At 63.9% G+C, this 13,063-nt stretch overlaps 2 protein-coding genes across 2 annotated transcripts; one reads left to right on the top strand and one right to left on the bottom strand.

Annotated features, from left to right (window-relative positions):
• Positions 1-29: 29 nt before the first annotated feature.
• Positions 30-4,326, bottom strand: BTBD17 (BTB domain containing 17; the record flags this gene model as incomplete). Its single annotated transcript, XM_079798815.1, has 3 exons — positions 4,139-4,326; positions 2,412-2,688; positions 30-1,104 (listed from the first exon to the last, which is right to left on the bottom strand). Exons 1-3 carry the CDS (start codon positions 4,221-4,223, stop codon positions 30-32), a joined length of 1,437 nt encoding a protein of 478 aa, XP_079654941.1. The 5' UTR covers positions 4,224-4,326.
• A 3,266-nt stretch (positions 4,327-7,592) lies between these two features.
• On the top strand, positions 7,593-11,436 carry GPR142 (G protein-coupled receptor 142; the record flags this gene model as incomplete). Its single annotated transcript, XM_079798631.1, has 4 exons — positions 7,593-7,615; positions 8,804-8,952; positions 9,767-9,925; positions 10,565-11,436. The coding sequence occupies 4 exons, from the start codon at positions 7,593-7,595 to the stop codon at positions 11,434-11,436; spliced, it is 1,203 nt and encodes a 400-aa protein (XP_079654757.1).
• Positions 11,437-13,063: the final 1,627 nt, after the last annotated feature.

Raw genomic sequence — 13,063 nt, 5'->3', positions numbered from 1 at the left:
GGCCTTTATTTCCCAGCCCCGCCCCTTGGCTACTTGGGGGTCCGGATGAGGGTGTGGTAGACGGGCTTGACGATGAGGTGGAGGTGCAGCGCGTTCTCCACCAGGTACTCGGAGTTGCGCCGCTGCAGGTCCGCGTGCGCCAGGAAGTCGCCCGCCTCCTCGCTGCTCTGGTGGAAGCTGTAGGCGTGGCGCACCAGCAGGCGGCCGTGCAGGCGCGCCCCCACCAGCACCGTCTTCTGGAAGCTCACGCCCGCCGCGTCGCCGCCGCTGCTGGCCGGCGTGACCACCAGCCGCGGCCGGCCGTCCTCGGGGCGCGCGGCGGGCAGCGCGGTGCCCGGGGCGTCGGCGTAGACGGGCCGCAGGCTGACGGGCAGCCAGCGCGGCGAGAAGAGCACGTTCCACGTGACGCGGCGGCCCGCGTCGTGGCCGCTGGGGCCCAGCTGCGTCTGGAAGCTGGTGCTGCGGTCGTCGCGGGCCGGGTTGTTGATGACCCACGGGGCGCCCCAGGCGGGCGCGAGGTAGTTTCGGGGCAGGAAGGCGCTGCTGTTGACATCGAAGAACTTGGCGTAGTGCAGGGGCGAGGCGGCGTGGAACTGGTAGGCCTGCAGCAGCAGGTCGGCCACCGCGGGGCCGTGGCGCGCCAGGGCGGCCGAGCGCGCCTGCAGCTGGAACAGCTGCGCCGGCGGGATCATGGGGTAGCGGATGGCGCGCAGCGCCCGCTCAGCCACCGCGGGGGGCGGCCGCGCGCGGCCCAGCCACGCCTCCAGCGCGTGGAACAGCTCCAGCTCGTCCTGCAGCACCAGGTCCGAGCGCGGCAGCAGCTGCGCCAGCAGCTCGGGGCTCACGGCGCCCCACTCGGCGCTGCCCGCCACCGCCGACAGGTTCCAGGCCAGGAACTGCAGGCAGGTCTGGCGCAGCGCCTCGTCGCCCGTGCTCACCGCGTAGTGGTACCAGCCCACCGCCGGGCCCGCGCCCCCCGCCAGGTGCGCGCGCATGTAGTCGGCCACGCCCCGCTGCAGGGAGGCCACGCCGTACTTGGCGGCCAGTCTGTGCAAGGGGATGGCCTGGGCCAGCAGCAGCACCAGCTCGCCGCAGTAGAGGTACCTGCGGGAGAGCGCAGACATGGGGTGGGGTCGGAGCAGGGCCGGCTGCTGCGCTTTCTGAATCCAGAGGGGACCTGGCTGTGGGTGGAGAGCTCCGTGATCAGAGGCACAAACCGAGCCGTGGGTCCTGCGGCTTCCTGTCCGTCCCTCTCACACCCATTCTACTCCCAGCCTCCTCTTTCCGTTTCTCGTGGGGACAGAGGACTAGCGTGTATTTATTGAGCATCTACTAGACGCCGAGCTCTGTGCTCCATTGTGGGTGCCGATCCGAGGGCCCATCAGCTATTAGCTATGCGTGGACACGTCCTTTAACTTCACTCACCGCTCAACCTTACGTCAAACTCCTAGGAATGGGGGGAATAACATCCACCCCTCAGGGTTATGGTGCCCATTGGAGAGTGAGTGATGCTTGCTACAAAGCAGGTGGTCACACCGGTTAATTCCATTCTTGTTCTCACTCTTGCTCACTCATTCTCTCTCCACCTGCTGCCAGCCCCCCCGCTCGCCCTTCCTGCCAGTCCCCACTGGCACAGACCCAATGGCCCCAATACCCACGTCTCCCCTCTCCCAGCATTTCAGCTCTGCAGTGTTTGCCGCTGGGAAGAAAGGGATTTCCCAGGCTTCCTCGTAGCGAGGGTGACCATGTGACTAAATTCTAGCCAGTGAGCTGTCAGCAGCGGGGCAGGATGGGATTGAGGGGAAGGCTGGTTAAGTAGAACCACCTGGGGGGAGAGGAGGGCAGAACCGTTTGCCCTTCTGTGTTACCCGCTTCCTGTGGCCTAGATCTTGGACGTGATGGCTGGAATCCTGGCAACCATCTTGTCCACGCCATTAACACAGGGTCACCTCCTCAGACTAGAGTGTGAGCGGCACCCCTTGTGCGGTGCATGGGCGGGAGGCAGGAGGGGGAGAGAGCTGGCTAGCTTTCTCAGCTCCCTCGCCCTGTGGTGGTTCCAAACCTGGCTAGACAGCAAACCGTATGAAGGCTTTAACTTTTTTTTTTTTTTAAATGACGGCTCAACCCCAGACCCGAAACCAACAGCTCTCCGGCAGGTTTGGAAACAGCACTGAGGGCCTTCGGTAACTGATGTCAAACCACCGCGCTTGCGGGCCGGGGCGGGGCGGGAGGTCATGCTGCATTCGCAGGAAAGAGGGCAGGAGGAGGAGGGACTCAGGAGGTAGTAGCATCCTCACCAATGACATCCGGGAGATGGACCGAAGGGGCCAGGGCCTCCGGGGCTCCCTGAGCGGGGGAGCCTGGGGCTTGGGAAGGGATGAAGGCCCCCCCCAAATCCGTCCCCGCCCCACCTGATGAACTTGTCGAAGACGGCGGCGCAGTCCCCCGGCTCCTGCAGCAGCACCTCGCTCTGGTTGCTCAGCAGCTCCCGGAACCGCTGGCTGTGCAGGCCCAGCAGCAGGCGGTGGGCGTGGAAGACGCGGACCTCGTCGGTGCCCGCGGCCTGCACCCGCAGCACCACGTCGCTGGCGTTGCCCTGCCGCAGGAGCTCCTGCAGCCGCTGGAGCAGCACCTGGGAGTGGTTGATGGCGGTGCCCGCGGCCTCGCCCCCGACCTCGGCTCTCTGGGCTGCAGCAGGAAGGAACACAGCGCGGTCTGCGGAGGCACCTGGGCCTGGGAGCATGGTCCCGGCGAGCAGCGGGACCCCCGGGAGACGGGGGTGCCTGAGTACGGGCAGAGGCGGCGGGCCTGGGGAGGCTGTGCGCCCACGTGTCTGTGCCCACGAGGTGCGTGGATTCCTGTGCGTGCACACAGCACATCCTGGTGGGGAAAGTCGTGAACCTGACCCTGAGCAGACCCTGAGGGGATGCTCCTGGAAAGGAGGTGGATTCCTGGCAGAGGAGGAGAGAGGGCAGGAGCCAGTGGGAGACAGAATGCCCAGAACGGATCTGCATGATGCCAGACCCCTAGGCAAGGGTTGAGGAACCCCTCACTTCCTGAGGAGTCAGCAGAAGTGATACGTTCACCAGCAAATATGTATTGAGCACCTACTCTGTGTCAGACACTCTCTGGGGAGCTTGGAATACGGCTGTGATCAAAACAAGCCACGTCCTCTCAGAGTTCACAGTAAGTGCACAGGCCAGCGCTCTAGTTTTCGATGGTGATCAACAAGGGAGGTGAGAGCCGTGGGGGTGGGGCTGCTTTAGCTCCAGGAGCCAATTGGAGGAGAGCATGAGGCTGAGGGCCAGCCCTGCTGACAAGGGTGGGCTTGCAGTGCTGGGAGCCAGGGGCCCAGGGGGCTGAGGCGGTGGGAGGGCTGGAGCAGAGCGTGAGTCAAGGCGTGGAGGGTGCTATTCCCAGGCCCAGTTGCCCCCTGGGGTCCCCCTCATGCTCAGGGGCTGGCCTGTCGGGGACCAGAGACAGTGCAGAGGCTGAGCCGGTGCTGGCACCTGCAGGTGGGGGCTGGCACCCCCCTTCCGGGCTGGGCCCCACTGTCGTGTTTCCAGGGACGCCATGAGGGTCAGATGGGGACATGCACTCATTTACAGGAAACTCAGCCCCAGATCATGCTGCCAGCAGCTTCCCCAAGTCGAGGGGGGTGTGAGGGGCCTTCCCGGGAGGCAAGGAGGGCATCCAACTGCAGTAGATGGGCACCTGCCCTCCCTCCTCCCCACCCCCCAAACAGGCCCGCAGCCCGTGTGAAATCGGAGAGAGTGTGTAAGGAAGGGGAGACTGAGGGAGAACGGGAGGGTGACGGGGGAGTGGGTTCGTTTCCCAGCCCCGCCTCCCAAGCTGTCACTTTGAAGGACTTGAATGCTGATGGCATCCCATCGGCCTCTGACTGGGCCAGCTGCCTGGGACAATGGGCAGTGGAAGGGTCTCCTTGTGTCCGGACCCCGCCCATCAGCCAGCCCCTCCTCCCCTCTGAGGCAGGCGGGCCTCCCCCCAGACGGAATGGACTCTCTGCTCCTCCTGGTGGGCTGGACCCCACCCCCTCCTGCCAGTGTGCAGCTAGGGCCAGAGGTCCTCCTGCCCCTCCTCCCTGCCCCCCACCCCGCCCCACCCCCTGCCCACTCACCTGCACGAGCGGCCAGGCCCACCAAGGCCAGGATGGCCCAGAAGCTGCCCCAGGACCCAGGCGTGGCGCCGCCCCGCCTCAGCATCTTGGTGCCCCTCCCCCGCGTGCACTGGAGGGACCGCGAAGCCAGACCACTCCTCTCACACCCCTCCTCCTTATATAGGACGGAGTACAAGGGGATGGCACCCCCTTCCGGACCAGCCTCCCTCCCCCACCCAGCCTCTGCCATGGATTGGTGGAGACTGGCCCCAGCTGTTGCCCAGGCAACCTCTTAAGCCAGAGAGTGGCAGCCCAGGGGCTATTGTGCTGCCCTGGGCCCCTGAGCGGGGCAGATCCGGCACACCCCCTCCCCCACACCTCCCACCCAGCAGAGCCAGTCCTTCCTCTCCCGGGAGGGTCAGGCTCTCCAAGAGCAGGCAAGGGGCTCCAGGCTAACAGACGGCGCTGGCCCAGAGGGTCCCCAGCCCCCTCCCCCAAGCCCCAGGCGCAGCCTCTGCTCTGGCACACAGCCCTTGGCAGCATCCTGGCCGGGGTACCATGGTGAGCAGGCTGAGAGGAAGCGCCCGGGAGAGGGGAGGGACTAGGCCACTCAGGCCCCCACCCTCCCCCTCGCCCCTCTCCCATTCTGGGGTGGGTCAGCTCTCCAGTGAGGAGGGCAAGGGTGTCAATAGGGGCTCATAGGTAACTGGTGTCATTTCCTGTTTTGTTTTTTTTGTGGGGTTTTTTGTAGAAGAATGTTCCTGGCACACTCTAGGCAGGCTGTGACCGTCACCCCCCCAAAAAAGTCAAGATGAGCCAAGATGGCAGGGCTGGGCCTCAGGCAGGTGCACTCTATCCCGTGTGCCCACCCCTGCCCGCCAGCACAAGCCTGGGCGTGGGGCTGGAGATGCTGAGGGGCACACCTGTCCCCCTGCCACCCTCCCTTTAAGTCACCTTCCTCGGTGGCCTCGGGTCTCTAGGTTCCCCTCCTTGTACGGCTTCTCTTCCGAGCTTCTGTCCAACTTCAGCTATAATGAATGCTTCCCTTCCCAGAATTCCAAGGAGTCACCCAGCAGACCCGCCCATAGGAGAAACCGAGGCAGAGAGTTAGGACACGGTCTCCGTGGGTCAGTGCAGAGGAGTGCGCTTGTGAAAACACAGGAAAGGCGAGGGGAGGGAGGGGTCAGGAGCCTGGGGGAGGGGAGGGACTGGTCAGGAGACTGGGGGAGGGGAGGGTGGAGTTTGGGGCCTGGGGGAGGGGAGGGACGGGTCTGGGACTTGGGGGAGGGGTTAAAGGGGTCTGGACTTGGGGGAATGGGTGGGAGGGGGTGTTGTTGAGACCTCACCTTTTTAGGGAGTGAGTGGAGCTTGGCTCAGTCTTGATGAGAGGGACTCCTTATAGGTTGATGAAACGAAGTGGGGGGAGGGGGCTCCCCAGAGATTGGGCTCTGGGTTTTCCCCAAGGCCAGGTCTTGTCTGGGCTGGCTTGGGCCTGCCCTCCCTTGCTCTCTGGATGCATCGATTTCCGCCCGTGGCTGGCACGGAGACCCAACAGCTCCCCGGTCTCTGGTGCCTCAGACAGAGCAGGAATTGGGCCTGGCACCTGCCTCGTCCGGGTTGGCAGCCAGTGGAAACCCCTTCCGGCTGCCCTGACCTTCACGCCTGGTTCCCTGGTGGACGCCACCATCCTGCCCCTGGCCGCCCCCTGCCTTCCCGTGGGCTGCCCCCCTGCCTCAGTGCGGTGGGGGTCCAGGCCGCGGGGGCGTCCAGTTTCCATGAGAAATACTTTTCCATGGGAATGTTACTGATGAGAACGAGACCGTGATAAAATAACCCTCTGCTCAGAAAACGGTGCTTTGGCGTGCACGCCTCCTAACTCCAGCGTCTTTCTAGAAGTGGGTTCTCTCGGGCAGCCCCCCTGCACCGCTGCTTTGGAAGCCTCCTGCACGGTGTCAGGTGCACCCCAGGTACAGCTCGAGTTGGATGGTTGGCATTTCATGTGCGCAAGGATTGGAGAGGCCCGGGATACCAAGGAGACTGGGGGGTCCCCTCTCATTCCCATCCCGGGAGGCCCCACCTCCTACTGTTTCTCACTTCCTTTTTCCACGGAGCTCCTCTGCTGATTTAGAAACTGGCTTTCTAGGAATAGGCACTCTGTTTCTCGTTTTCGCAGTCTGAGGGTTACTGGAGTGTGTGTGTGTGTGCGTGTGTGCGTGTGTGTGTGTGTGTGTGTGTGTGTGTGCGCGCGCGCGCGCGCGCGCGCTCGCGAGCATCCCGGAGCAGAGAGGAAGAGGGCGTTTGCCCTTCAGGGCCCTGGAGATGGAGGATTGGAAATACTCGCTTTGTTTTGCCTGAGCACCTGGAAACTCCACGATTCCTTGAGAGCAAGTCTGAGGAGCTCTCGAGCTAGAACAATTCCTGCCCAGACGGCTCCTTCCTGCCCAGGACAGAGTGTTTACAACCTAAGCGACTTGGTCTCCCCGCCAGGAACAGGCAGAGCCGGGACGCAAACGCCGCTGCTTTTCTGCCGACCTTTCTTCCCACAGCCCCTGTCTGTTCCGGGAAGCGGTCGCCGTTGCCGTAAATGGCCCCGTTGTGCGAGGACTCCCGAGCACCCGCCTTAAAAGCAACTGCACACTTTCGAGCTTGGGGCAGGCAAAGAGTTTCTGAACCTACCGAGTCGAGGGGGTGGGGGGGGGGAGGGCTAATCGGACGCTGGGCTGCAGTGACACCCCCCTCGGAGGGTGGGCTCCAGCCAGCCCTGCCCAGACCACAGCCCCCCATCTGTACCGTCTCCCTTCCTGAGCTGGGGTCTCCTCGGACACTGAGCTTGGGGAACAGGGAGTCACGAGTTTAGGTTCCGGGCCCGTGTCCTCGGGGGCCACACTAATAATGCACAAGGAGGAACCTTTCCCTGACGTCACTCACACACTCACACACCGTTGAACGCTTCCCCTGAAGCCAGGGTGTCCCGTCAGGGGGGCGCATCCGCTTTACTGCCTCTGCACCCCCGTTGTGCTGTTCCCCCGACTTGAATGCCCTTCCCTATCTGAGTGCAGTGGCCTTACCTTAGTTCCTGAGCTTCTCTGCGCCTTGGTGCCCTCCTGTGTGACATGGAGATACCAGAGCTGGCGTGGGGGGCTGCCAGGGGCGTGGCAGGTGTAGGGATAGCGTGGCTGCTCTGGGAATGGCCGAGCCCGCACACAGCTGGCCTTTCTTTCTTTTCTTTTTTTTAAAAAATATATTTTATTGATTTTTTACAGAGAGGAAAGGAGAGGGATAGAGAGTTAGAAACATTGATGAAAGAGAAACATCAATCAGCTGCCTCCTGCACACCCCCTACTGGGGACGTGCCCGCAACCAAGGTACATGCCCTTGACCGGAATCGAACCTGGGACCCTTCAGTCCGCAGGCCGACGCTCTATCCACTGAGCCAAACCGGTTAGGGCGCAGCTGGCCTTTCTGACTCGACTGCATGCAGCTCCTGCTCACCTCGTGGTGCGGGGGTGGCGGCCTGGGGAATGCTCTGTGCGTCCTGGAAGTTCACTGCACTCTGGGGCTGGGGCCCTGGACGCTGGTCCTGGGGACCTGAGTGGGTAGTTTCTACTCGGGTCCCCCCTGCGCCATCCACGGGACCTGGCCAAAGCTGGTGGCTTCTCGGAGGCCTGCAGTGTCGGGACTTGGCCACCAGGGGGCAGTAAGACACATGTGATTGCTCCAGGGGTGGCCCCGGAGGTGGGAGTGGGCGGCGGGTGGGGGTGGGGGTGGGGGAGGGGGGAGTCAAGGTAGTTCCAGCCCCGGAGGAAGGATCTAACTCAGGGAACCTGGAAGCCAGGCTGCTACGTTCCGTGGTGGCGGGGGAGGGGGGGGGGGGCAAGCGTGGGAAGCGATGGCAGACTGGGCCTCGGCTCTCCTTCAGGTCACCCCGTGTGGTCCTGGGTGCCCACTCGGGGCTGCACTGGTCACTCTCCCCGGGGTGGGGGTGGGGCCTGGCCAGGCGCGCAGTCCAGCCGCTCTGAGCGCTCACACACCGGCTGGTGTTTGTTTGCCAGTGACTATACTCCGTGAGGGACGGTCCATTTCACCAGGCCCAGGAAAACAACAGCTTGCCGGGGGCCACTGGGTCCCGGTTTCCCAGCGCCGCTGGCAGCCTGCGCACTGCTGACTCCTCTCAGTGGGCACAGGGCCTCCGGACCCCCCACCCCATCCCCCTGTCCCCGGCCTGCAGCCCCTGTGGCCGCCTCCTGGTCCCACCGCCCGCAGCAGCTGCAGGACCGACTCCTCCAAGCCCAAGGCTTCTCTCCAGATCTGGGCCGGGCCCACGGTGACCTCGCCTCTCCCTCCCAGCACCGGCTCCCTCAGCCCTCTCTGCAGACCTGCCCTCCACTCCTGCATGCTGGTAGAGTCAGTTCCCCAAACCCTTCTGCCTCTCCCCAAAGTCGGCCCCGCAGGGTGTGCCAGCCCCCGCTGAGCCCAGGCGGGTTCCCTGAGTGTCGGGGAGCACGCCCCTGCCCTCTCCCCGAGGTCTCCCTCCCAGCTGTGCACCCGGCCCTGCCTCTGGGCCCTCGGGGATTCAGGTTTGCTCCAGGCCACACTTACTCTACAGGCTTCTTCCCCCGAGGCTCAGCCCCACCCTTTCCTTCCTCCTCCTCCCTCCGCCCCACCGTCCTACCTCTCTGCCCTGAGGGCTCAGTGCGGCTGGAAAAACCGCAGGGCAAACAGCTGCGTGGAGAGCTGGCGATGCCGGGAGGCGCCTGCAGGGCCACTCGGGGAAAGCCACAGGGCGACCTCGACTTCAGGACCCGGGAGCCTGAGGCCCGAGGGGCACGAGACAGGTAACGTGTCCAGACCGGGGTGGGAGGGGAGAGGCGGGTGGAGGGGCAGGTGCCCAATCCGGAGGCCGGGCTGGGAGCTGGAAGGGAATAACCTGTGGGCGGTGGGGGTGGGGGGGAGCCAGGTTCAGCAGGGGCTGGGGGAGGGGCAGCTTCAGCAGGAAATCGCAACGAGAAGGAGAAGCCTAAAGACCTAAAGTGGGGGCTGAGGGGCGCAGGGCGGTCACCTTACCTTCTGGACTCAGTTTCCCCATCGGAAAGCCAGGGCCACTCCAGCTCCCAGGTGCTCACCCAGGAAGGAGGTCGTTCTTGAGCGGAGAGAGAGGAGAGCCTGGTCACGTCTCTCCTTGGAGAGGGGGCTGCTGTTGAGTGGAGCCAGGCAGCTGCTGTGGGTCACCCTCGGTCTAGGTCGCCGGGACACTTAGGAAAAACACAGCCACTCCAGGTCCTCGGCGGACCCTCCGGCTCAGCCTGCCCGGAGCAAGGCTGGGGATCGTGCCTGTTCACGCGTGCCCCCTCCTGCTTTCCAGGCTGAGGACCCACCAGGGGCAACGTGGTGGAGAAATGGTCTCCGTGGCAGCCAGACGTGCCACCGAGGGCTTCCTCCCATCAATGGGGAAGCCAGGCCGCGGAGGGAGGACGGGCATGTGGGCTTGGCAGTGAAGACTGTCCTTTGGCTGGGCCTGATCTGGGGGTCTGCACAAAGCAGGGGCGAACAGAGACCTCAGGGTCAGGGTCAGGGTCAGGGTGGGGCTGCTACAGGCCAGGCTGGAAAGAGACCAAGTGCACTAACCCCACGCCCTTCCGCCCTTCCCAGCCGGCCAGCCACGAGTGGCCATGTTGCCCACACCCAATGGCAGTGGGCCGAGCCCGGAGCTTGAAGGCCATTGGCCAAAGACCCAGGAGAGGTCCCCGTGTGTGGCTGGTGTCATCCCTGTGATCTACTACAGCGTCCTGCTGAGCCTGGGGCTGCCTGGTGAGTGGGGAGCTGGGGTTTGGGGTTCTGGAGGTGCCCAGAAATTGGGGTGCTCCTTTAATGGGAGCCAGCCTTCTATGCTGACCCCTGAGACCCAGGATCATAGACCCCCGAGGCTCCCCTTGTCTTTAGGGGGGTGATCTGGGTCCCTGGGGAGCAAAGCTTAGTGGGGAGTAAAAGTGAGGGGCCAGAAGTTGGGGTACTCAAGCTAAACCCCGGGATTCACCAGAGCAGACAGCCCCCACCCACCCCAGCAGTGAGCACACTCCTAGGACAAATGAGTCCTTGTAGGATTCGGCCAAAGCTCCCGGTCCGCCCACCGCGTGCGGAGAGCAGAGCTGGGTGGGGGCGGGGCGGATGCAGGAAGGGCCAGGTGCTCCAGGCCTTGGGAATTGCCCGTCCCTGCCTGTCCCGGGTGAAGTCAGTGGCTGGGGGTGGTGGTAAGGGGGACAGTGTGGGTGGACAGGCAGGGCTGACCTGGCCAGCCTCCTGAGAAAAGGAGTTTTCAGAAGAGTCTGGAACGAGGGAAAGAAGCCAGAACAGGCAGGTGGGGAGGCGCGGTGACGCCTGGGAAAGCCGGGTCCGAGTGGCCCTTCTGACGCCTCTGACCTCTCCCCTCTGTGCCCGGGCTGCCATCAGTCAACCTCCTGACCACAGTGGCCCTGGCCCGCCTCGCCGCCAGGACCAGGAAGCCGGCTTACTACTACCTGCTGGCGCTCACGGCCTCGGACATCGTCACCCAGGTGGTCATCGTGTTCGGGGGCTTCCTCCTGCAGGGCGCCGTGCTGGCCCGGGAGGTGCCCCGGGCGGTGGAGCGCACGGTGAACATCCTGGAGTTTGCCGCCATCCACGCCTCGGTCTGGATCGCTGTCCTGCTCACGTTCGACCGGTACAGCGCCCTGTGCCACCCCCTGCACCACCGTGCGGCCTCCTCCCCGGGCCGGGCCCGCCGGGACATCTCCGTCGTCCTGGGCGCCGCCCTGCTGACGGGCATCCCCTTCTACTGGTGGCTGGATGTGTGGAGGGACCCGGGCCCCCCCAGCACGCTGGACGAGGCCCTCAAGTGGGCTCACTGCCTCACCGTCTACTTCATCCCCGGCGGCATCTTCCTGGTCACCAACTCGGCCATCATCTGGCGGCTGCGGCGGCGGGGCGGGAGCGGGCGGCGGCCCCGCGTGGGCAAGAGCACGGCCATCCTGCTGGGCCTCACCACGCTCTTCACCTGCCTCTGGGCGCCCCGCATCTTCGTCATGCTCTACCACCTGTACGTGGCCCCCGTGCACCGGGACTGGCGGGTCCACCTGGCCTTGGACGTGGCCAACATGGTCGCCATGCTCCACACGGTGGTCAACTTTGGCCTCTACTGCTTTGTCAGCAAGACCTTCCGGGCCACCATCCGAGAGGTCATTCACGATGCCCACCTGCCCTGCATCCTGGGGCCACAGCCCGAGGGCACGGTGGCGGAGCCTGTGCTGAAGCCTCCGGGACTCCCCGAAGGGGCAGGATTGTAGAGGGGGGCCCAGTCAGCGAGCTTGGGCGGGGGGGGGGGGGGGGCTCGGGACCAGTGTACACTGGGCCTTTGTGGTTGCGCCCACAAAACTTTATCAACGCCCTACCTTGCAATCTGGGGGCAGAGGGAGGGGGTCCTCCCTTTGGGGGCAGCCCCCCCAAGTAGAGGGGAGGACAGTTTACCCAACTCTGGCATCGCTTTTCCAGCAATTCCCATTTCCGGAAACAAGGAGAGGGCTCTGCCAGGCACAGGCTGACAATGCCAGCTGCGGTGGGCATTGCATGAGGAGGGACATTTCACCTGGCACAGTGGTCGGCAAACTGAGTGTGGCTCTTCCACAAAATACCACGGCCTGGGCGAGTCTATTTTGAAGAAGTGGCGTTAGAAGAAGTTTAAGTTTAAAAAATTTGGCTCTCAAAAGAAATTTCAATCGTTGTCCTGTTGACATTTGGCTCTGTGGACTAAGGAGTTTGCCGACCACTGACCTGGCACATTAGGAAGGCAACAGTAATGCTGGTTGAATGAGTGAGTGAGTGAGTGAATGAATGAATGAATGAATGAATGAAATACTAGATGGATGGGTGATGGATGGATGGATGATATGACTTGTTTCCAGCCCACCCCATTTATTGATTTCAGAGAGGAAGGGAGAGGGAGAGTGAGAGAAACATCAATGATGAGAGAGAATCATTGATCGGCTGCCTCCTGCACGCCCCACCCACACTGGGGATCGAGCCCACAACCCGGCCATGTGCCCTGACGGGGAATCGAACCGTGACCTCCTGGTTCATAGGTTGATGCTCAACCACTGAGCCACGCCAGCCGGGCTCCCACCTAATTTCCTGGGGCCCGCCTCTAATTCCCCAAATTGGCCACTTCCCTGGCTTCAGTGAGAGGAACGGTACCCCCAGGATTCCTGGGCTGGAGGAACTGAACGTGCGGGTGGAGCACCGGGAGGGGCTGTGGGAAAGGGGGTGCCTTAAAGCCGATGCCCCAGCTGTAAGGAGATGCAACCCCGTGGGCTCCAGCCATTCTGGTTTGATTCCACTCCACTCCCTCCCTGGAGCAGAGCGGGCTTCCTGGGGGGGCGGTGTCATTGTTGCCATGACTATGGGAGGAGGAAATGCCCTCTCAGCCCAGGGGCCGGGCAGGGACAGCAGGAAGGGAGGACTCCCCGCCCTCGCGCCCACTCCACTGAGAGAACAGGCCTTTCTCCACCGCTGGGCGGAAGGAGGTGGCTCCCCCCGACCCCGGACTGACCCTGTGGGGCTCTGGGGGGCCCTGCCTGCCTCTCCCGGGCCCCCGCTCCTGGAGCCGCAGCTGGGAGAGACTGGCAGATGGGCCTCCCACCTGCTCCCGCGCTGGGTAAACACATTAGGCGGCTGCTTTCTGCTTCCCGGTCAGGCCGAGCTGACCTTTCCCCTGCGCAGGAGGTGCAGGCCGGGCCCCCACCAGCACCCAGCCCTTTAATGGGGTCACAGGCGAGAGAGCCAGATGCACGCCGGGCATACAGTCAGTGCACAATCGATGCTCGGCTTTTCCCCCTTTTCCTCTCCTCCTACCCGGAGCAGGACCCACCAGGAAAGGACTTGCGCCGCTCCCAGGAGGAAAAGGCAGGCCCGGCCCTT

The sequence above is a fragment of the Cnephaeus nilssonii genome (assembly GCF_951640355.1).
Source record: "Cnephaeus nilssonii genome assembly, chromosome: 19".
NCBI lineage: Eukaryota > Metazoa > Chordata > Mammalia > Chiroptera > Vespertilionidae > Cnephaeus > Cnephaeus nilssonii.
The sequence above is the reverse complement of the archived record's forward strand: the minus strand, read 5'-3'. Positions and strand labels throughout refer to the sequence as shown.